Source organism: Miniopterus schreibersii (assembly GCF_964146895.1).
Source record: "Miniopterus schreibersii genome assembly, chromosome: 16".
NCBI classification, from domain to species: domain Eukaryota; kingdom Metazoa; phylum Chordata; class Mammalia; order Chiroptera; family Miniopteridae; genus Miniopterus; species Miniopterus schreibersii.
Genome location: NC_138116.1, coordinates 35,627,168 through 35,650,099, shown reverse-complemented (window position 1 = coordinate 35,650,099; position 22,932 = coordinate 35,627,168). Strand labels below are relative to the sequence as shown.

Here is a 22,932-nt window from a genome sequence, read left to right as displayed (position 1 = left end):
GACACATGGGTTCGGGGCCCTCACCTGGACCAGTCCCCTCCCCTCCTGTCTAGCACCACCTGCCCCACTTCTCCGGGCTCCAGCTCCTCCTTAGCCTTGGGGTCTGGGCTGCCTGAGGGTCCAGGGAACAAGCCCTCCTCCCTCCACACCAACAGGTAACCAAGGTTGGGGAGGCAGGTGGGACTGGGGATGTTTGGTATTAAGGAAACCATAGTCCAGGGACAGTGGGGACCAGATGGGAAGATGAGAGTGGAGGGAAGGCTGTGGCCATGTCACAACCTAAGCAATCACCTGAGAAGGGACAGGACCTGGCTGTATTTCAGCCCCGAACTCACCTCCAACCTCAGACCCAACCCAAGCTGTCTCCTCTCTCCTCTCACCCCACCTCCAAGGCCATCATCAGCCTCCACCTGAATCAGCAGCTTAGCACAAGCATCGGCCCTGACTCAGCCCCAGCCCTAAGGGCAGCCTCAGATCAACCCCAGGTGCAGCTCCCGCCCCGGACCCGGACCCAGACCCAGACCTGGCATGGAGAAGGAACTTCAAGACATCCAGCAACTGGACTCCGAGGAAAACGACTACCAGCTCGGCAGGGGTGAGGGGCAAGGTGCTCATGGACACAGCCCCAGGAGAGAAGATGCATTCTGGAAAGGCAAGTATCCAGTTTCTGGGGCTTCGCTTCACCTGTCTTGTTCCTGATCACTGTCTCTCTGAGGTCTCTGTCACATTCACTCCATGGCAGGGCCTGGGCCCCTCTAGGTGTGGTGTGAGGTGCCAACACCCATGTTTACCCCTGACCTCACCTTCCTCTCCACCCTCAGGACCCCAGGAAAGGGTGTGTGCTCAGAGGTGAGGGGTGGAAGCTGGAGAAACTTCCTCTCCCTTCCGACACTACGTGCCATGTGTGTCTGTGCATTTTGTGTGTGCAAGAAAAGCACATTCAGCCAGGAGAGTGTATGTGTATGTGGGAGGGTGTGGGGATGGGTGAGTGGGGCAATGGACACAGAGACACAGAGATATTCTGGAAAATTCTCATTTTCCCCAAGCCCACCACCTGGATCTTTATCTAACAGATCTTGAGGGAAGGCCTGGGGTGTGGGAAAAGATTTTCAGGAGAGAGACCCGAGCCATACTAGGCTGAGGGGCAGGAGTGGGGGGGGGGCTGTCAGATGTGTGGGTGCTGGTGATGGAGTGAGCCTCTGTGGAAAAAAGGGGCGCTGGGGCGCGGAGCTCAGGTAGAGGAGCTGGTTAGCCTGGGCTGGGAGGAGAAACCCCTCATTTCTGAGGCAGGCAGGCTGCGGAGGCTGGTGCTGCTGCGGGTGGGAGCCGCAGGGCAGGAGCAGGAGCAGGAGGGACAGGCCTTCATTCCGACGGGAGGCTTCTCCTTTCCCTTTCCCGGGCAGCGGGCCGCAGGCTGCGCGGGGCAGAGGCCACGTCTTTCACTCCCCTCCGCAGCCTCAGTGCCCACGCGATGCCTGGTGGGCAGTGAACACTCAAGAGTGATTTTGGATGTTGTTGAATCTTCTGAAGGTGAGAATGTTCAGAGTTTAAGCGGGGGGTGTGGAGACAGTCCAGGAGTTTGGGGTTCCATGGGAGAAGGGGCTCACCCAAAAGGCCCGAAGGAGACACTGCAGGGCTCCCCGAGGAGGTGCAGGTGTCAGTGCGCGTCTCCCCGGCAGCCTCTGCTGCCTGCATGCGAGCAGACGTCTGCCACTCTTCCGAGCACCTTATATGCCTCTGTTTTCAGCAAATTTGGAAATATTTTGGCCATTGTCTGCCTCACCCTTCTCCCCTCTCCTTCAAGGACTCCAATTCTGCATCTCTGAGTAGTCCCACCGTTGACTGATGCTATTTCCATTTTTAAAAATGTATTTTCCCCCCTCTGTGTTTCTTTTTATATAGTTATTATTGCTATATCTTTAAGTTTACTAATCTTTCCTTATGCATGCCTAATCTTCCATTAATTCCACCCGGTATATTTTTTATTTCAGACATTGTAGTTTCTTGTCTAGAAGTCCAACTTGGGCCTTTTAAATATCCTCTTGGATATTCTGCTTGTTTTTTGAACACATGGAGCACAGTTGCAATATCTGCTTTGATGTCCTGTCTGCTAATCCTAACATCTGTGTCAGTTCTGGATCAGTTTTGATAGATTTATTAACCTCCTTGTTACGGCATGTGTTTTCCCGCTTCTCTGTATGACTGGTAATCTTTGATTGGATGCTAGACATTGTGAATTTTACCTTGTTGTGTGCTGGATATATTTGTATTCCTCTAAATATTCTTTAAAAAAATTTTTTTTTAATTTTAATTTTTAAAATCTTTATTTTTTATTTAAAAAGTTTTTATTGATTTCAGAGAGAGGAAGGGAGAGGGAGAGAGAGATAGAAACATCAATGATGAGAGTCATTGATTGGCTGCCTCTTGCACGACTCCTATTGGGGACTGAGCCTACAACCCGGGCATGTGCCCTGACTGGGAATCAAACTGTGATCTCCTGGTTCATGGGTTGTCGCTCAATCACTGAGCCACTCCAGCTGGGCCCTCTAAATTCTTGAGCTTTATTCTGGGATGTAGTTAAGAATAAGTTTGGTATTTTTGGGTGTTGAATAAGAATAAGTTTTGGTATTTATGACTTGTTAGGTGGGTCTGGAGCACCATCAGGGGAAGGGCTTCTTGGGTCCTCTACCCAGTGCCTTGTAGGTTATGTTTTCCAGTCTGGCTGGTGGGAATAGGCACTGTTTCTGGCCCTGTCTGAGTGCCAGGCACTGTTCCCTCATCCTTTCAGATTGCTTCCTATTGGTCTTGGGCAGTTTTTTTTACATGTATGCACTGATCAGTACTCAGCTGATTGCTTGAAGGGAACCCTGTACAGATCTCCGTGCTTCTCTGTGCAGCTCTCTCCTCTGACACTTTGTCCTGTGAAGTCTAACGACCTCGGTCTCTACAGACTCTTGGCCCCATCTCCTCAAGTGGAGGAGTCTGCTGGCCTCTGCTCGGATCACCCCTCCTTGCCCCGTGGCCTGAAAACTTTCTCCCAGCACTAGGCTGGGACAATCATAGGACTCATCTTGTTTGTGTCCCGTCTCTCAGGCATCATTGCTCTGTGTTGCCTGAAGTCCAGTGTCTTGAAAATGGTTGTTTCTTAGAGTGATCTGTTTCTTCTTTTGGTTTTCTCTGGGAGGAGGGCAAACCCTTTCTTTTATTTTCCAACTTGCCTAAGTAGCACTTGACATGTTTTAACTCATTTCGTGCTCAGAGCAATCCAAATCAGGTAGCTGTTGTTCTTACCCACTTTTTTCCCCCCTCTCTGTTGTGGTAAGGACACATAATATGGGATCTACCCTTTAATAGAATTTAAATGCACAACACTGCTTTGTTAACTATAGGCGCAGTGCTGTACAGCAGATCTCTAGAACTTATACATCTTCCATAATTTTAACTTTATACCCATTGAACAACTTCCAATTTCCCACCCCCAGCTCCTGGCAACCACCATTCTATTCTGTTTCTATGAGTTTGACTATTTTAGATTGTGAAGTGGACACAAGAAAACTGAGGCACTAGAAGTTGAATGACTTGCCTATGATCTCAGAGCTAGTTGGTGGCACAAGGGACTCAGCCATGGGTGGTCTGGTTTCAGGGCAGAGGTGTCTCTGCAACACTCCCCAACACCTCCCCACTACTTTCCTCCCACCCACCTGGGCTGTACTTCCTCAGACTTCTGTTCCCCTGGATGCTTCCCAGAGTTGAGGGTTTATAGGTCATAGGTTGGTCTGGGAAGCAGGACAAAGGCCCTTTAAGTGGACAGTATTGGTGAGAGCAGTCAGAGTCTCAGCCATGGAGTCTTAGCTGGATGGGGAAGACTGTGGTCAGGGACAACTTCTAGATGGACAGAAACACAGGGGACCACAAAGGCATGTGAGGGGAGAGGCAAAGGGAAGGCAGTGCTCAGAGCAGGCAATGGGCAGTGAAGGTGTCAGAGACATGGCCTTTCTGGGTCAAGATGGGGTCTTGAGTGTGGCTGAAGTGGAGGAAGGTGACAGTCATTCGTGTGAGGAGGTCAAGAGTTCTGGGTGGTCACTCACAGGAACAACATTTAACTCAGGATGTTGGCAATTGAGAACTGGAGAGGAAGACTCTGGGGCCCTGAATGAGTATCCCAAGATGTGAGAGCCCCTGGGTGTGATGGAGATGAGAGGAGAGGGAAGGCCAGGCTCTGAGGCAAAGAAGAGGACATGTTTTGTTAGAAGTGGCCCGGCCAGGCGTGGCTTAGCAGTTGAGCATTGACCTAGGATTCAGGCGATTGGGGTTCGATTCCTGGTCAGGGCCCATGCCCACGTTGTGGGCTCGATCAACGACTCTCTCATCATTGATGTTCCTATCTCTCCCTCTCCTTCTCCTTTCCTCTCTCTGAAATCAATAAAGATATATTTAAAAAAAAAAAAAAAAGAAGTGGATGGTGCAACAGCAGCAGCGTGGGGCTGGGAGGACAGCCACTGCTCCAGGCCTAGAGATATGTCCAGAGGGGCGAAGCTAGTTCTGTGCCTGTGAAGATGTGGGTGCATGTGTGTGTGTGTGTATGTGGGGACATATGTGTTGGTGTGTATATGTGTGTGAGAAGGTATGTGAGTGTGTGCTATAGCATGTGAGAGCGTGTATGAGGATGAGTGTGTTAATGTGTGACTGTGAGAATGTGTGTTAATGGAAGTGTTTGCTGGTCCTGGGCCTCAGAGCCCTGCTGCTGGTAGCTGTCTGGGTGGCTGGGTCCCAAAGTGAGGATCACAAGGGCCAGCAGGGATGGGACCATGATGGGAGGAGGTCTGTGCAGTGCTAGGGCAATGAGCGTATGTGCAGTAATGAGTGTGAGAGGAAAATGAAAAACGCGTGTGTGTGTGTGTGTGTGTGTGTGTGTTTTCAGGATTCAGCTTGACTAAGGGGAGGGAGAGGTTTCTGTGAGATGACTGAGGGCTAAGGGGAGAGAGTTTATAGTGGAACAAGGGTTTCTGGGGTGGAAGGGCAGAGACGTGGGAGAGGAGGCTCTGAGGGGTGGGAGATGAGAGAGGATGGGGCTCGGAGAGCAGCCCTTGGGGAGTGGTCTGTGGTGGAGTGGCCTGGACTTAAACATCCCAGTGGAATTGGGGGTGGGTGGTGTTCCAGTTTTGGACTTTTCTGAGGGCCCAGGCATGGATTTTAAGAAGAACTCTCTCCCCTTAGCCCTCAGTCTGTCCTCTAGGTGCCCCAGCTCTAAGATTGGGGCTTTACACACAGATGATGTGACTCTCCGTGCCATGTGCAGTGCAGGTGTGTTGCACACACCTGTGTAGCTGTGTGTGCATATAGGCGTCGTGCTCATGTGGGTGCAAGTGTGCAATGAAAGTGTGTGCAGTGCTTACACACTGGGGCCAAAGCCCAGCACCTCCCCACTACTTTCCTCCCACCACCTGGGCTGCACCTCCTCAGACGTCTGTTCCCTGGCTGCTTCCATTAGCTGGGCCTGGGCAGCCTCCCTCCTGACTCCCTTTCTCTCGCAGGAGCGCCTTCTTCCCAGCCCCTTCTGCTGCAGAGTCTCTGCTCCAGTTTCTGGCTCAGTCTGCTGGCCCTGGGCTTCAACATCCTGCTGCTGGTGGCAGTCTGCGTGATCGGGTCCCAGAGTGAGGACTGCAGAGGCCAGTGGGGATGGGCCCTGATGGGAGGAGATCTGGGCAGTGCTGAGGCAATGAGAGCTATGACAGGGGAAGAGCCGGAGGCAGCAAGGGGCGGTGGAGGGACAGTGCATGGACAGTGATGGGGCTGTCACATGGGGCACAGCCCCTCCACTCTGCCCTTTGCCCTCTCTCTCCTGACAAGGAGCACAGATGCAAGTGGAGTTTCAGAACCTAAAAGAAGCTTTCAGCAACTTCTCCTCCAGTACCCTGATGGAGATCCGGACTCTCAGCCTGCATGGTGGGGGGCGCTCCCCGGCCGGGAGGGCCGGGAGGGGCCGGGAGGGGCCGGGAGGGGCCGGGAGGGGCCGGGAGGGGCCGGGAGGGGCCGGGAGGGCTGGGTGGTAGGTGCTGAGGCGCCCCCTTACCAGCACAGGCTTGCGGGCCCCAGAGGTGGGAACCCCGTGCTGTGTCTGCAAAGGAGTATGTTTGGGGTGCTGTGGGCAAATCACCCTGCTGTCCCCTGGGCTGGGGGACCCTGAATGGGCAGGTGGAGAGGATGGGGGTTGGCGCCAGGAGATAATTAATCTGCACTGGCCGGGAGGGGAGGAAGGCACTGCAGGTTTTGGACTGTAAACACTCCCCGTGGGGCCGTAGCTAAGTGCTGGGGGGGTTGGGGGGTGGGAGAGGTGGGTAGGGCCAGGCCAGGGCAGCAAGCTGTGGTAATAAAGATGGGCTTTAGTTTGAGAAAATGGGGACCTGTGGGAGGGATTTAAGCAGGGCAGCGGCCTGAGCAGGTTTGTTCCCCAGAAAGCCAGTGTGGCGGCACAGGGAGACTGGGCAGAGTTGGGGACCGAGGGGGCAGAGCCTGGGGCCTCCCAGGCGGAGGTGATGGTGGCTGGGACTGCTGCTCCAGGGGGTAGGAATGAAGGGATGTAAAGAGGCGGAATGGAGGAGGGCAGTTTCGCTTTCCTCTTTTTCAGGAGGCAGCACAGGTGACAAAGTGACATCTCTGGAAACCAAGCTGGAGAAACAGCAGCAGGACCTGAAAGCAGGTCCGAGACTCTCCCTTGAGGGTGTGGTATGTGTGTCTGTGTGTGTATGGTGTGTGGTGTGAGGGGTGTGTGTGGTGTGTGATGTACGTGTGTGTTGAGTTTTCCCAGCTGAAGGCTGGAGTCCTGCGTGGGGTGCTGGGGGTTAGGGCGCCACACAGCCCACGTCACTGTCTGTCACTGTCCCCACTAGATCACACCATCTTGCTCTTACATCTGAAGCACTTCCCAGCTGACCTGCGCGTCCTGACCTGTCAGATGGCCTTCCTGCGAAGCAACGGTAGGGACGGCGGGAGTCTCCATTCCCAGGGTGCCTGTCCCTGCAGCTGGATCTCATCTCCCCCCGCCCACTCCCCCCCCAGGCACAGAATGCTGCCCCATCAACTGGCTGGAGCATGACGGCAGCTGCTACTGGTTCTCCCGCTCCGGGCTGACCTGGCCCGAGGCCGAGCGGTACTGCCAGCTGGAGAACAGCCACCTGGTCACCATCAACTCCAGAGAGGAGCAGGTGAGGCCGGGCCCTCCCGACGCAGGAGGAAACCTCCGCAATGCAAACTCGGGGAGGCTGGGGCAGGCTTGCTTTATTATTTTTTAACCTAGGGAAGAGTCCAGAAGCAGAAGTCTGGGAGGTTCATAGGGGAGCAGCCACTGACTCTAAGAGGTGGGAGATTTCAGCCAGGAGCTGGGGCAAAGGGGCAGGAGCCAGGCGAGCAGGTGATGAGAGCAGGTCAGCAGGTCGGGAGACAGAACCAGGCCAGGACAAGCCAAACAAAGCCCCGACTCGGGTGGAGAGCGGGCGGGCTCCGAGAGCCCCTTCTTGCTGTGTGCTGGCCTCGGGGGTGGCGGTCAGTCGGGTGAAAGGAACAGAGTGGGCGGGATTCCCAGTACCTGTCACATTAAGGACTCAGTAAGTGTTACCATTAGTATACTCCTATGAAAACAGCCCTGCCTGTTCTAATAGGTTGGTTCTTCCCTGTGAATGTTGGTGTTTGGGGTGGTTTGGTGGCCGCAGTGGGCAGGTTAGACATGGACTGTCATCATGGGGCTCTGGGTAGTGGGTTCAATTGGAAGCTCCAGGACTTGGTGAACCTCTGAAAATGACAGCTGCACATAGAGGCAGGGGCAGGGCAGGTGCACCCGAGAGGAGAGTGACACCGAGGCCTCCATGGGGCAGCGGGCCAGGGGCCAGGGGCAGCATCCCGAGTTTGAGGTTGTGGGCAGGAGACAAGGAGAGGACTAGAGTCGGGGTGGCAGCCAGGGGCTGAGAACGGGGTGGGGGCCAGAGCGGGCGCAGCACCACAACTTAGGCCCTGCGTTGACGTTAGGGCTCTACCAACCACCGCGAGTTCCTTAACCTCCCATGTAAATCAGCACAACCAATTTAGAGGGCTTCTGGGGATTAAATAAAATCATACTCATGAAGCACGAAGCATGTGCTGTAGCCCAGGAAGTGCTGAAGCCCTAACTAAGGCTACAAGAGAGAAAGCGAGGAGAACCTGGTTTTGCTGGGAGCTGGTGCTTCAGCTTGGGGCAGGTCAGGCTGGGGAAGGCTGAGGGGACCACAGCTATGCCTGCGTGGAGGCACAGGGACTAGAAGCTTCCCTCCCACCTGTTTTCCAGAGATTCATTGCACAGCACACGAGCCCCTTTCACATCTGGATTGGTCTCACTGAGAGTGATGGTGCCTGGAAATGGGTGGATGGCACAGACTATAGGAACAGCTACAAGTAAGTGCTCCTTCCCCACCCCACCCACCCCTAGGAACCAAATTCCCAACCTCTCCCCTCCAGACTCCCACCTCCAAGGCTGTGCTTCTCTGAGATGGGGTGAGCATTGCTGGCATGGGGGTGGTCAGAGCCTGAGCTCTGTCCTGTCTTCCTAGGAACTGGGCTTTTGGTGAGCCAAATAACTGGCAGGGGCACGAGGAGGGCGGAAACGAAGACTGTGCCGAACTCCAGGAGGATGGCCACTGGAATGATGACTTCTGCCTGCAGGTGCAACGCTGGGCCTGTGAGATGAGACGGAACATCACCAGCTAGGACGCCTGGCGCCAGCAGACCTCTACCTGCACCCCTCCCACCCCGCTCCCAGCTTCTCTTCTGGGGATTTGGAAGACAAGAGAAATAGTCAGAGGCATGGGGAGGAGTTGAGGGAAGATGGAAGAAAATGGTTTAAGAACCTCAGACCCTGGGGACACAGATCCTGCCTCCTTCTGCTACTCACTGGGATGATTGTCATTTCCTCCCCAATTATAATTGCCTCCTCAGGGGAGTAGGAAAAGAAGAATCCAACACTTGAAAGTCTGTGTGGACTGGTTATTTGGGACTGGGAAATGTAGGGTGCAAAGAAGAGGGAGCACAGAGTGTCTGGAAGAAAGTCTGAGTCCTAGACAGCTTCTCCTTGGCACCCAATCCCGAGGGACATGGATCAGGGAGGCCAGGAAAGAGGCTTGGAGCAGAAGCATTCAGTAGAAGGCCCCAGAGTTTGAGAGTGGGGGAAGCAGCTGGCTGGGCTGGGCTGGAGGGTCTGCCCACACCCTGAGGGCTTCCTGGAGGAAGCAGTTTTCCCTGCAGTTGGGAATCTCCTCCAGAAGAGGTTTCAGGGGCATCCTGCTTTCCTCAGCTTGGGAACTGTGGGGTGGGCTGGCCAAGCCAGTGAAGAATGTTTGCTAAGGGAGGGAGGATTGGTAATACAATTTTCTGCTGTTTTCAGCATAGCTGCCTCCTTTGGACCCCAAACAGATCTACACATATGTCCAGCACAGGGTGTCACCAACATTTTCACAGGGGGTAAACTTTATCTCCCAAGACCATTCTAAAACCAATCTTAGAAGGGTCTTTAAGCAATTAGGCTTTTTTGTTTTAGTTTTATTATAAAATTAATATATACAATTAGTAAAAAATGTTTTAACCACACACACACACACACACACACACACACACACAGATTTGTTATAAGGAACTGGCTCATGTGATTACAGAGGCTGACAAGACCCAAGTTCTGCAGGTGAGCAACCAAGCTGGAGGCCCAGGAAAGCTGATGGTGGAACACTCCATGCTTTCTAGCTTCCCATGTGCTGTTGAGAGATTGGACCCTACTCTAGGCCTGATCCTTTGTATGTGAATCCCCCCGCATCTCGAGGATTTTACCTTAACCCTGGGGTGTGAAAACCACCCCCGATGTGCTTTGGTGGGAGCCTTTCAGCGTTAGGCCAGGCTTTCAGCAGGCTTTGTGATTTGGGGGAGTGGAAGGTGAGGCGAGAGCAGCCCTGAGAGCCAGGTGTTGGGTGTGCTGGGTTGTGGTGGGGATTCTGCTGCTACCTGCTGGGAATGTGGGTCATCAGGGACCCCAGGGTTGCCATGGAAAACCTCAGGAGACTTGTGCCCTATACGGGACATGAACATCACATCGTTGATCATATGATCCCAACCATATGACCTTCCAGAAAAGGAAAACCTGTGGAGATTAAATTACCCTCAACTTCACGTTCTATTGTAAGGGACAGATTTCTTTACATTTTTTAGTCATTCGATGAGGAGATAAGGATTCTCTTGTCAAATCATCTTACTCAAGAGCCCACCTTTTCCAATATGAAGTGTAAATCTCTGCATGGACATCAAGGTTTTCGAGAAAGTTTTAGATACTGGTGGGAAGTCACACAGCCCTGCTAATGTGGGAAACAGTAATTTCCTTGAAGTGTACTTATGGTTAATCCCTGTAGATGTAACTGAATTTAAAATGATTTCACTTTTTGCCCGGTTGGACGTGGCTCAGCGGTTTAGCGTCGACCTGGGATCCAGAAGATCGAGGTTCGATTCCCGGTCAGGGCACATGCCTGGGCTGTGGCCTGATCCCCCGTCGGGAGCGTGCAGGAGGCAGCCGATCAATGACTCTCTCATCATGGATGTTTCTATCTCTCTTTCCCCCTCTCCCTTCCTCTCTCTGAAATCAATAAAGGTATATTTAAAAAATAAAAATAAATAAAATGAATTCACTTTTTAAATTGTTTCCTTTAAGCAGTTAATCCTTGTTTCACAAACTCTAAAACTTAGTACAGTGTAAACTGCAAGTCTTCTCTTCTGGAGTAGCTGTTATACACTCTGCATTACAGTTGCAGTTGTTCATAAAAAATCTTATTAAATAAAAGCGCTCTGACAGTGTCTAAGCTTAAAATGTAATGCAAAGCCTTGTTCTTTCCAAACCAGGAATCAGTTAAGTGCTAATTGAAATAATAACATAGAAGATATTTCTTGAATGTCATGTTGGCAAGAATTTACAGGTATGCTGGTGAAGGTGTGGATATGTGAATGTCCTTATGCATGGCTGGGGAACAGATAAATTGGTAATGTTTTTCAGAGCAATCCAGCAGGGTCTATGCAACCCTTAATTTTAAGATTGATATTTCTGCCCAGCCAGTCTACTTCTAGATACACAACTGAGAGAAGTGTTTGCTTTTTAGCACCAACGAGCACATCTGTTCACTGGAGCATTACTTGGAAAAGCAAAAATGCAGCATCTCAAACGTGCTTCACTGGGGGAGTCAGGAAATGAGCTCTGGCACACCTATGCTCTGGAATAGACTTAATTTTTTTCAAAATATGTTTTTATTGATTTGAGAGAGAGGAAAGGACAGGGAGAGATAAAAACATCAATGATGAGAGAAAAACATGGATCAGCTGCCTCCTGCACGCCTCCTGCTGGGGCTCAAGCCTGAAACCCAGGCATGTGCCCTGAATGGGAATCAAACCCATCTCCATGTTCATGGGTTGACGTTCAACCACTGAGCCACACTGGCTGGGCTGTAACAGCCTTTAAACAGAAAGAGGTGGGCAGTGACCTGGGAAAGTCCTCAAGAACCATTTTCAGGAAGAAGCATGTTACAGAGAGAAATTTGTGTAAAAAATCCACTACACATCTGTGTATGCTTACGGGTCTACAACTATGCACAGAAATACTGTGTATCTGAAAAGATACACATCAAATTGCTATCTCTGGGGCCTCTAAGTGGATAAGACATTTTTCATTTAAAAAAAAATTTTATTGAATTTACTGGGGTGATCTTGGTTAATAAAATTATATAGGTTTCAAGTGTACAATTTTTAAAAATTCTCACTTGAGAATGTTTTCATTGATTTCAGAGAGAGAGGAAGGGAGAGGAGAGAGGGACACTGATGCAGAAGGGAAACATAGAGCAGCTGCCCCGTGTACGCGCCCGGCCCGGGATCAGACCCACAGCCTGCGTGTGTCCTGACTGGGGCTCGAGCCCGTTTTCAGTCCGTGTACTGGACTGTACTCCAACCCACTGAGCCGCAGCGGCCGGGCCTCAGTGTACGGTTTTATAATACATCATTTGTATGTTGCACTGTGTTCACCATCCAAAGTCAAGTTTCTTTCTGTCACAATTTACCCCCCTTTGCCCCCTTCTACCTCCCCCAGCCCCCTGTCCCTCTGGTAACCACCACACTGTTGCCCATGTCTATAAGTTTTATTTACCTATTTTTTGCTTAACTCCTTCACCTTTTCTAGCCACGCTCCGACCCCCTCCCCTCTGACAGCTGTCAGTCTGTTCTCTGTATCTATGAGTCTATCTATGTTTCTATTTTGTTTATTTTGTTCATTAGATTCCACATATAAGTGAAATAATGTGGTATTTGCCTTTCTCTCACTGCAGGGAAAGCTGCTTCCTCCAGGAAGCCCTCAGGGTGTGGGCAGACTCTCCAGCCCAGCCCAGCCCAGCCCAGCCCAGCTCAGCCCAGCCAGCTGCTTCCCCCACCCTCAGACCCTAGGGCCTTCTCCTGAATGCTTCTGCTCCAAGCCTCTTCCCTGGCCTCCCTGATCCATGTCCCTCGGGATTGGGTGCCAAGGAGAAGCTGTCTAGGACTCAGACTTTCTTCCAGACACTCTGTGCTCCCACTTCTTTGCACCCTACATTTCCCAGTCCCAAATAACCAGTCCACACAGACTTTCAAGTGTTGGATTCTTCTTTTCCTACTCCCCTGAGGAGGCAATTATAATTGGGGAGGAAATGACAATCATCCCAGTGAGTAGCAGAAGGAGGCAGGATCTGTGTCCCCAGGGTCTGAGGTTCTTAAACCATTTTCTTCCATCTTCCCTCAACTCCTCCCCATGCCTCTGACTATTTCTCTTGTCTTCCAAATCCCCAGAAGAGAAGCTGGGAGCGGGGTGGGAGGGGTGCAGGTAGAGGTCTGCTGGCGCCAGGCGTCCTAGCTGGCGATGCTCCGTCTCTTCTCACAGGCCCAGTGTTGCACCCGGAGGCAGTAATCATCGTTCCAGTGGCCATCCTCCTGGACTTCAGCACAGTCTTCGTCTGCACCGTCCTTGTGCCCCTGCCAGTTATTTGGCTGACCGACACCCCAGTTCCTAGGAAGACAGGACAGAGCTCAGGCTCTGACCACCCCATGCCAGCAATGCTCACCCCACCTCAGAAAAGCACAGCCTTGGAGGGTTCAGGGAGCAGAAGCTGCAGCCTTGGAGGTGGGAGTCTGGAGGGGAGTCTGGTTGGGAATTTGGTTCCTAGGGGTGGGTGGGGTGTGGAAGGAGCACTTACTTGTAGCTGTTCCTATAGTCTGTGCCATCCACCCATTTCCAGGCACCATCGGTCTCAGTGAGACCAATCCAGATGTGAAAAAGGCTCGAGTGCTGTGCAATGAATTCCTGGAAAACAGGTGGGAGGGAAGCTTCTAGTCCCTGTGCCTCCACGCAGGCATAGCTGTGGTCCCCTCAGCCTTCCCCAGCCTGACCTGCCCCAAGCTGAAGCACCAGCTCCCAGCAAAACCAGGTTCTCCTCGCTTTCTCTCTTGTAGCCTTAGTTAGGGCTTCAGCACTTCCTGGGCTACAGCACATGCTTCGTGCTTCATGAGTATGATTTTATTTAATCCCCAGAAGCCCTCTAAATTGGTTGTGCTGATTTACATGGGAGGTTAAGGAACTCGCGGTGGTTGGTAGAGCCCTGAAGTCAACGCAGGGCCTAAGTTGTGGTGCTGCGCCCGCTCTGGCCCCCACCCCGTTCTCAGCCCCTGGCTGCCACCCCGACTCTAGTCCTCTCCTTGTCTCCTGCCCACAACCTCAAACTCGGGATGCTGCCCCTGGCCCCTGGCCCGCTGCCCCATGGAGGCCTCGGTGTCACTCTCCTCTCGGGTGCACCTGCCCTGCCCCTGCCTCTATGTGCAGCTGTCATTTCCAGGTGTCCACCAGGTCTTGGACCTTTCAGCTTGGCCCAGTGCCCAGAACCCCAGCATGACTTGGCTACAAGGGATCTTGCTCTCTGTGCTGAAAATAAGAGGCTGCCCTGGGTCTGAGGGGAGTGTGTGGAGAAAGCAGAGGGATGGGCTGACCAGCGTATACACCTCGCGGTTAGTTCCCTTTGACAGCAGGTCAAGGGTCTCCAACTGCAGTTGGGGAAAAAGTTCCTAATTTCACCCTCACTCCCTGGAGACACAACTAAGATCACAGTCACCTCTTCTGAGGGCGAATACAGGAGTATCCTTGAATTCTAGACTCCTGGTAATAGGATAATGCCCTGGGCATGAAGGGCCACCCTCAGAGGCTGCTGGGGCTGTTTCCCAAATTCAGAGGAGTCCAGAGGAGTCCAGAGGAATTCATCTCCCAGGTCGTGGGTAGAGAACGGGCGAGAAAGAATTGTGCCCATTCATGGGAGTGGCAGAGGTGAAAGTTATCATGGGGCTTATGCAAAAATAAAGAGGAGGAAGAGGAGGGAGTAAAACGAATTTTGATTTAAAAAAGAGAGGTGAGAACATCCTTTGAATAAAAGGCACGTTTCAGAACGGAAGGTGATGGAGAAGAGCTCCTTCCAGCCTCAAAAAGCTAAAGAGGCGCTGATGACATAGAGTGTCAAGGAGGGATTTTAAAAAGAAAGATAACGCGGCGGAGTAAGCAAAGAGAAGAAATGCAGGGGAAACGAGCTATCTGAAACAACCTGGGACCTCAGCAGCAAACCGACTCTGACCCGTGACATTTGGGCCTGAGAAAGGGACCCAGAAAGCAGAGGAAACGCGAGCAGGATGGAAGTTACGCCGACGAGGCGACGGCTGCGCAGGGAGGTGCTCTTGGACGACGTGTTCCAGGGAAGAAGACAAGTGGGCAAGAAAAAAAATCCACGTATGTGACTTAAGAAAATCTTCCAAAGTGTTAGAAAACCTGTTTACATTATTAAAAGGACTCTCCTGGCCTCAGAGCAGAACTATAGTGAGCAAGGCCAAGCTGTATATCAGGATGAGATTAATGAAACTGAAAGATAGGAACGACTCCTGCTCCTCAGGCAAAGCGCTTGGGGAAGGGGGAGAGGAAAGGAGGAGGAATGATAACCCCGGAGAGGCTGAGAGACTAGACCTACAGTGTGCTCGACACGGAAAGAAATACTTACGTGACATGCAAGAGGCGATAGCTAACTCTATGCAGTAACCATAGAGCGAGATGCATAAATGTATCAAACCACGTGTGTGACCTCAAACTTACACAATGGTGTACGTCGGTTATATCTCAATTTTAAAAGAAAGAATGAGGGGTGTGAGGAAGCGTGCTGCTTTTCTCATCTTTGATATGGGAAGTTACATAAACTGCTTGCTTTTTTGAGGCCAATAATTTTCAGCCCATCATTGAAAGTTATAAAAGGAATCACTCGTATAACTAAAAATAAGCTACATCTAGTTCAAAATACTGTAGGGGAACAAAAAGAACACATTTCGCATAACAAATGTGAGAAAACAGAAGAATATAAACAGAAAACAAGAACAGATTAAGGTTAAACATAGTTACTAAAAATAAATGAGATACACACCCATTGGAAGACTCATTCAGTTTTTTAAAATAAAAAACAAGACTTATGCACAACCTATAGGAGAAATACCTTAACCTTAGCTAGCTGCACAGTAGCATCAGTTGGGGTAACTTTTGAAAATATCAGAGCCCCAGATGAATCCAAGGTTAATGAAATCAGAATCTTTAAACTCCTCAAGTTTAAAGGCTTATAATATAGAGCCAAGGCTGAGAAGCATTAATCCAAAACAGAGGCTCAAAGGCTGGAAAAGAAAACATGGACAGAGATACATTCAGCAAATGCAAGTGAAAAGAAGTCCAGGTCCGTTCTATTTATATCACATAAAGACGAATTCGAGGCAAAAGCATTAAACCAGACACTGACATTCACGTCATAATGATGAAGGGACAGTCTGATTCACCATGAAGTTGTTGTCGTCAAGAACGTGTGGGCCAACTCACAGAGCTCTGAAATCTTGGCTTGGCCCATACAAAACTGACTTTTTTTTTTTTTAAAACATATCTTTATTGATTTCAGAGAGAGGAAAGGAGGGGGAGAGAGAGAGGTAGAAACATTAATGATGAGAGTCATTGATCAGCTGCCTAGCCCGCAACCCGGGCATGTGCCCTGACCGGGAATCGAACCCCGATCTCCTGGATCCTAGGTCGATGCTCAACCGCTGAGCCACCCCCGGCCGGGCAAAACCGACATTTTTATAGGTCAAAATGGATTGGAATTGGCAATTTCAACCTGATTGGTGAAGCAAAATATGTTTCTAATTATTCTGGCAACATGTGGTAGTTGAAAACACTGGCGAAGGAAGCAGAGTGGCCCTGAATTCTGGCTCCATCCTGACTTACAAGCTGCAAGTCCCGTAGCTTCCCTGTTGCTTAGTTCCCTCATTTCTCCCTTCCTCAGAGTGGGGACAGTAAGAGTACCTACCTTGTAGGCTTGTGAGGATTAAGGGAGTGAATACATATGAAAGTGCCTGTCACATAGTAAGGACTCAGTAAATGTTACCAATAATATCCTCCATTTTTAAAAAAAAACAAAAGCCCCACCTATTCTAACAGGTTGGTTCTTCCCTGTGAACGTTGGTGTTTGTGGTTGTGGTCCGGTGGCAGCAGTGGGCAGGTGAGACCTGGAGCACCTTGGAGGAACCAAGTAACCCACGGCAGGCTTGTCACTGGGAATCCCGCCCACTCTGTTCCTTTCACCCGACTGACCGCCACCCCCGAGGCCAGCACACAGCAAGAAGGGGCTCTCGGAGCCCGCCCGCTCTCCACCCGAGTCGGGGCTTTGTTTGGCTTGTCCTGGCCTGGTTCTGTCTCCCGACCTGCTGACCTGCTCTCATCACCTGCTCGCCTGGCTCCTGCCCCTTTGCCCCAGCTCCTGGCTGAAATCTCCCACCTCTTAGAGTCAGTGGCTGCTCCCCTATGAACCTCCCAGACTTCTGCTTCTGGACTCTTCCCTAGGTTAAAAAATAATAAAGCAAGCCTGCCCCAGCCTCCCCGAGTTTGCATTGCGGAGGTTTCCTCCTGCGTCGGGAGGGCCCGGCCTCACCTGCTCCTCTCTGGAGTTGATGGTGACCAGGTGGCTGTCCTCCAGCTGGCAGTGCCGCTCGGCCTCGGGCCAGGTCAGCCCGGAGCGGGAGAACCAGTAGCAGCTGCCGTCATGCTCCAGCCAGTGGACGGGGCAGCAGGTATTTTGAGAGCCTGAGGGGCAGAGGTTCTGGGATGCTGCCCAGTGGGACATGGGCAGGATATGGGGGTAGGCACTGCCCTACACACTACCCACCATTGCTCTTGAGAGCAGCCATCTGGAAATTCAGGGAGCTCAGGTCTTTGGTCAGTTGCTCGACTCGCAGGCGCATTTCAGAATAACCTGGGACACACAGAGGGCAGAGGGGACAAAGCAGAGGCCCAGCCTAGGGCCTCCATGCCCTCCCACCACATCAGGCCCAGGTGCAGGGAAGAAGGGGCCTGACCTGCTTGGAGTTCCTGCTGCTCTTTCTCCAGCTTGCTCTCCAGAGAAACCACCTTGTCGTTCAAGCTATGGGCTGGAGGGGAGGGCACTCAGCACCCCAGGCTGCTCCCACCCCACCCTGTCCTCAGAGCTTGGCCCTCACCCTTGCACACACACTCCTGGAGGGTCTCTCACCTGCTTGCAGTTCCTGCTCCCGGTTTTCCACCACAGCTTTCAGAGATGCTATTGTTTCTTGCAAACTGCCATCTGGAGGACATGGGGACTCAGAGCTCAAGATTCAGCTCCCACTCCCTCCCCAGCCAAGACCCATCCCAGTCCAGAGCCTTTTCCAACCAGGCTCACCCTGGGAGTGCAGCGCCGAGACCTCAGTCACCGTGTTGGAAGTGAAGTTGCTGAAAGTTGCTCTCAGGGTCTCCAGGTCCCTCTGAATCTTGGCATCTGATCAGGCGGGTGGGACAATGAGTGCTAAGGTTTTTTAGGTCCTCTCTGTGCTGGCACTGAGCAGGGGACTTGGCATGCATTGTCTCATTGGGTCCTCACAGCCACCCAACTTAAAGGGACAGGCACTGTTGTTATTCAAGCTTGCAGATGAGGAAACTAAGGCTTTGAGAGGTTAGGTAACTTGACTACATTACCCATGAATAGGTAAGAGAGTCAGCAGCCATCTTTATCTACCATGGTCATCATCAGTGCCCCCATCCCTGTACCCCACTGTCGCCCCCATCCCTGCCCATCCTGTGACACTCACTTTTGGATCCAATTATGCAGATATCGACCAACAGGAAGAGGCTGAAGCCCAGGGAGAGCAGGAGGGGGAAGGGTCCAGAGCAGAGACGCTGCAGGAAGGCTCTGAGAGGAGGTGGACCTGCAAGAGGAGGGGGCATCAGGACAGGAGGACACGGGGGAGGGGGAGAGGGACACAGGGATGGAGGCTGGTGCAGGTAAAGCTGGTGGGAGGCTTGAGATGCAGGGGATGCCCAGGCCTCTGACCCTTGTGGACAAGGACAAGTCCTCAGTCACCCTCAGCCCTCTGGTAACACATGATGGTGACATGTAAGGTCTTATCACCAGGGCTGGGAGAGGGGCAGGAGGACACAGAGTGAGTTGTAGCAGCCAGGCCCTCAGCAGGCTCGTGCTTATCTGTACTGTCAGGTCAGCACATGCTTCCCTTCCAAATATGACCATTCCCCCCCAGTGCAAATGCTCATGCCCTTCCCCAGAGCATAGGCCACCAGGTCCATTGTGGCCATCCCTGGTCCTGTCTTTCTGGGGGCCTTGAGCCCTCTTCATAATGGAGCCGCCAGAGTCTGGGGCCTGACACCCTCACAATGTGGGACCCCAGCAGTGCACATGATAGAGGTGCAGATATGCCGTGAGAGCAGAAATCCTTCTAAGCATGTTAAGAGGGTGTTTTAGGAGATACCTTTTCTCCTTTCCTCTTACCCTGGCTTTTCTTCTCACTCTCAAAGGGCTGTAGGTCTTCATATTTCATTGACATCCTTGGACCAACTCTGAGGCTGTCAGAGCTGAAATGGAGGCAGGGCCAGTGACCAGGCTGAGGCTGAAGTTGGGGGACAGGGGAGGCGGGGACTAGGTTGGAGCTGAGGTCAGGCTGGAGTGGAGGTAAGAGAAGTTCAGGTTGGGGATGAGCCGGGGGTCCAGGATAGGAATGGGAATGGGCTTGGGATTGCAGCAGAGGTTGGAAGTGGGGTCAGCATTGGTCTTTGGGCTGGGGTAGGGTTGAGTGTGGGATTGAAGGTGAAGGTAAAGGTAAAGTTGCAGCTAAATGTATTACTAAGACTGGGTCTAACACTGGGGCTGCAATTGAGGTTGTGTCTCCTCCTAGGACCGGGGTCAGTACTCATGTTGATGCCATGGATGGAGTGGGCCTAAGCGTGGTGAATTTGGAAATTGAAGAGAGTCGAGGGTCAGCTTTGGGTTGGGGCTGGTGTTAAAGGGGGCTGAAGTTATGGTTGGGGGTTAAAGGAGGAGCTGGTGTTTGTATTGGGGTCAGGGCCTCTGCTAGGCTGGGGCTGGAATCGGGCTGGAGATGGGACTGAGTGTGAGTCTCAGTTTATGACTCAGGTTTGGCTGCCATACTTCAGCCTGAAACCAGTTAAGTGAATAGAATCTAAAACCTCCCCTCGGCCATTAAATCTCCAAGCTGCCTTTTTATATCTGTTCCTAGTCAGTCCCACTTGAGACCCACAGTGCCCTCTCCCTGCTTTCTCTAACTCTCTCCTTGTCCCCTTGGTCTCCCCTGCGCCCCCAGGCCCATTACCTGTGCAAAGTCTGGGGCTCTGATTCTAGGGTTTGCTGCGCAGCAATGAGCAGAGCTGGATAAAACAAAATCCTGGAGAGCCGGGTGGAGGTGGGAGGGAGGAGTCAGGTAAGCCACTGGAGCCCTGCTGGCCTCTGTCTGAAAGTCCAGGAGTCTATAATCTGGGGTCTCCCGTTTCCTCGGCTTCGGGCAGGAAATAATCATCGGATTACAGGCTGAGACTGTGTGTTGGGGGGGTTAGATATGAGGCCAGCTTCGCTCTCCTCCTCCAGGGTGTGTCTTCTCCCTTTTTGCTTTATTTCAGTTTTCCTGACTTCCTCATTTTTGGTATTTGGTAGATGAACCCTCTGACACGCATTCCCTTCGCTTCCTGCATCTGAGTTTCCTGGAATTGTTGGGGTCTCCATCACTGCACACCCAGGCCTGCCTTTGCTCGGTCACGACCTAAGTCCCTGGTATCTGACCTTCTCTGGGGCCTCAGCCACCACGCTCCCCCAGCTCTGGCTTAGCTCGCCTCACTCCACTCAAAGGGGGGGAAAGGCTGAAGGGGAGTAGGGCTCCTGGCCGGACTGGGAGGGGAGAAGCTGAGGAAAGCACCAAAATTTATCAGTCATCAAATTTGTGAGGGGGTTGTGCCAGACACTTGCTGAAAATTGACCATTTAGTTCCTACCAGAATCATGGGAGGCACTTTAAATGATTAGCATTATTGCAAAAGTAATTTTGACCTTGTGGACCCCGGCCAGGGTCTCAGGGACCTTAAGGAGTTCATGGTCCACACATTGAGAGCCTTGGTGTAAAGTAACTAATATTTTATAATGACCTTTAATTCAGCCATATTTACAAATTATTTTGTTAGTTCTAGAAGTTTTATAAAAAATACCAGCTTCTTGCCCAGCTGGTATGGCTCAACGGCTGAGCATCGACCTAGGATCCAAGAGATCTAGGTTCGATTCTGGTCAGGGCACACGCCTCGGTTTTGGGCTCAATCCCCAGCAGGGGGTGTGCAGAAGGCAGCTGATCAATGACTCTCTCATCATTGATGTTTCTTTCTCTCTCTCCCTCTCCCTTCCTTTCTCTGAAATCAATAAAAACATATTTTTAAAAACCCTAGTGTCTTGCATTTTAAGGTATCAGTTATAGTGTCAATGATTAGAGAAAATTATGTCAAAACATTTTATTTTATATTTTTCTGCATGTATTATATTTTCTAACTTATACATTATATATATATATATAAAATAAAGTTTTATTTTTCAAAATGTACAGCTGGTGGGACCTTTTGTTCATGCATCTTCTCCAACAGCTGGAGCATCCCCACCTTTGGTGTTTCTGGTGTAAATTACCTGAGCTCTGTGCTTTGAAACTAGTTTAATAAAGCCCTTTACTGAGGAGCTCCTGTAGGGCTGCCCTGGCCAAGGAGCCGCGGATCTTCAGTCTCTCAGAGCCAACAGCTGGGGTTATAAGCTTATAGTTGGGAACTTCCTTGCAGAGTTTGTCATGTTGCTTTGTCAAGCAAGCCTAGGTTATTGAGCTTGTCCCGAACTTTGCCTTTGGACCACTTCTTCTTTTTGGCCTTGCCCCCAGATTTGTTCACTGGGTCTTTGTCTTTCTTGGCCGACTTTCCAGTATCTTTCTTTTTTGTCGTCCTTGAGGGGCATGGCGAGACTCAGAGCGCAGGGCAACCCCGCTGCCTCGACAAGATGTTGGACAAAGAGGAAATATATTTTTAAAGTCAGTTAAAATGTATTTAACTCATTAATGAGGGAGTCAATAGCATGGTAAAGCTAGTAAAAGGGAATATAAGATAGAAATATTGATAGTAATAGAACAAAAGATTGCTGGAATACAATTCCTAAGTTAAATGCAAAACTTTCTTGCCCTATAGGGCAATACACCTGTAATCTTTGGGTAATATTTCCTACCAAACAGAAATCATTTGCACCGCTATTGTACAAGAATAATTTGCCTTGCTATTAGTTTTTTTTAGAGTCTTAACATATGCTAATCAACATTACATATAAATTAAACAAAGGTATCTTCCCCCTAAAGAATTAGATAATTCTTGAGTGAGTCTCTTAGGCTATATTCTTGTATGACATTATAGACATACATTCACTGTTTTGCCTATCTCTAAATTTTGAATTGTTTTTCTAAAAAGTTCCCCTTGTGATCATAAGTAATCTCAAAACATTTTTTTTGATCACTAGAAAAAAGGCTGGCATTTGTCCCGATTCATTTAAATAGGTACAACATGAAGTATCAGTGAACATAAGCTTCCTGTAGAGTGTTCAGCAAATCTAGAGCCATGTGATATTAGGCTACCAAAGTCTAGGAAAGTTTTGTCTATGGATAATTATAAAATTTAATTAAGTTGTGATACAATTGTAAATAAGACTCAAGATGAATTATCTTTCCTGAAACAATTCAACACATCCATTGACACCTAATTCTCAGATATTTACTTATCAAATGCTTTCTTGTAAATTTCTATCCACAAAGAAAATGAGAAACAAGTTGCCTTCATATGACAAGCACAGGAGTACACACCCACTGTCTTCCTATGTAAAAGCTACTGTTCTCTATCATAACATATAGGCCATGTCAACTCCACTGTCAACTCTATGCCAACCCTACTGTTCTTTACATCATATAGTCTGGAGGGCATGTGGAACTTTTATCACTTTGCTGTTGCACAAAATAACATGATACTATATTATGTTAATAACATTATACTAATTTTGCCAGATGAGGAGGAAGGAACAAGCACCTTTGTAAGACACATGAATGCTGGAGCAGGGGGATACACTCTGCTAACACCCCAGTGGTCTTGGGTATGTCAGACTGCCCTTCAAAAGTTAGGGCCAAGTTGCCACATTTGCAGTGCCCCTCAGGAGGAAAGAGGCAAGATGCTTTGAATGTCCTTTAATTTTTGAGAAAACACATAGCCCACATGGGTTTGTTGCTCTCAACCATTAACTGAGTAACCTATAAGGTTACAATAGGTCTAGAGCAAGAAAAAGCTTTGTATCAGGTCCAGACTGAATGGTAAGATTTTTTTTTATTATTTAGGCCATACAACTAAGCAGACCCAATAGCATTGGAGCCGTCTATATGGCAAGTAAGGGTACTATGTTGAGCCTCTGGCAAATCCCAGTATAGAAATCACAGT

The 22,932-nt window shown here is 50.4% G+C and overlaps 2 protein-coding genes and 1 pseudogene across 4 annotated transcripts; 1 reads left to right on the top strand and 2 right to left on the bottom strand.

Annotated features, from left to right (window-relative positions):
• On the top strand, positions 1–9,017 carry LOC308546722 (asialoglycoprotein receptor 2-like). Of its 2 annotated transcripts, none has more exons than XM_081115993.1 (9): positions 1–155; positions 393–652; positions 5,535–5,654; positions 5,851–5,946; positions 6,629–6,700; positions 6,891–6,977; positions 7,060–7,205; positions 8,318–8,424; positions 8,692–9,017. In XM_081115993.1, exons 2-9 carry the CDS (start codon positions 529–531, stop codon positions 8,714–8,716), a joined length of 777 nt encoding a protein of 258 aa, XP_080972119.1. In that variant the 5' UTR covers positions 1–155; positions 393–528; the 3' UTR covers positions 8,717–9,017. The 2 variants fall into 2 exon arrangements, with proteins under 2 accessions (XP_080972119.1, XP_080972118.1); XM_081115992.1 differs by having other exon boundaries at positions 2–155; positions 8,580–9,015.
• A 3,640-nt stretch (positions 9,018–12,657) lies between these two features.
• LOC308568702 (C-type lectin domain family 10 member A-like) lies at positions 12,658–20,036 on the bottom strand. The gene is made up of 10 exons (XM_081161951.1): positions 19,762–20,036; positions 18,924–19,006; positions 18,229–18,345; positions 17,823–17,918; positions 17,655–17,726; positions 17,482–17,553; positions 17,292–17,378; positions 17,058–17,209; positions 13,266–13,372; positions 12,658–13,078 (listed from the first exon to the last, which is right to left on the bottom strand). Exons 2-10 carry the CDS (start codon positions 18,976–18,978, stop codon positions 12,922–12,924), a joined length of 915 nt encoding a protein of 304 aa, XP_081018077.1. The 5' UTR covers positions 18,979–19,006; positions 19,762–20,036; the 3' UTR covers positions 12,658–12,921.
• Positions 20,037–21,000: 964 nt separating this feature from the next.
• LOC308568229 (small ribosomal subunit protein eS25 pseudogene) lies at positions 21,001–21,421 on the bottom strand (annotated as a pseudogene). Its single transcript has one exon. The product of its transcript is annotated as a small ribosomal subunit protein eS25 pseudogene (transcript).
• Positions 21,422–22,932: the final 1,511 nt, after the last annotated feature.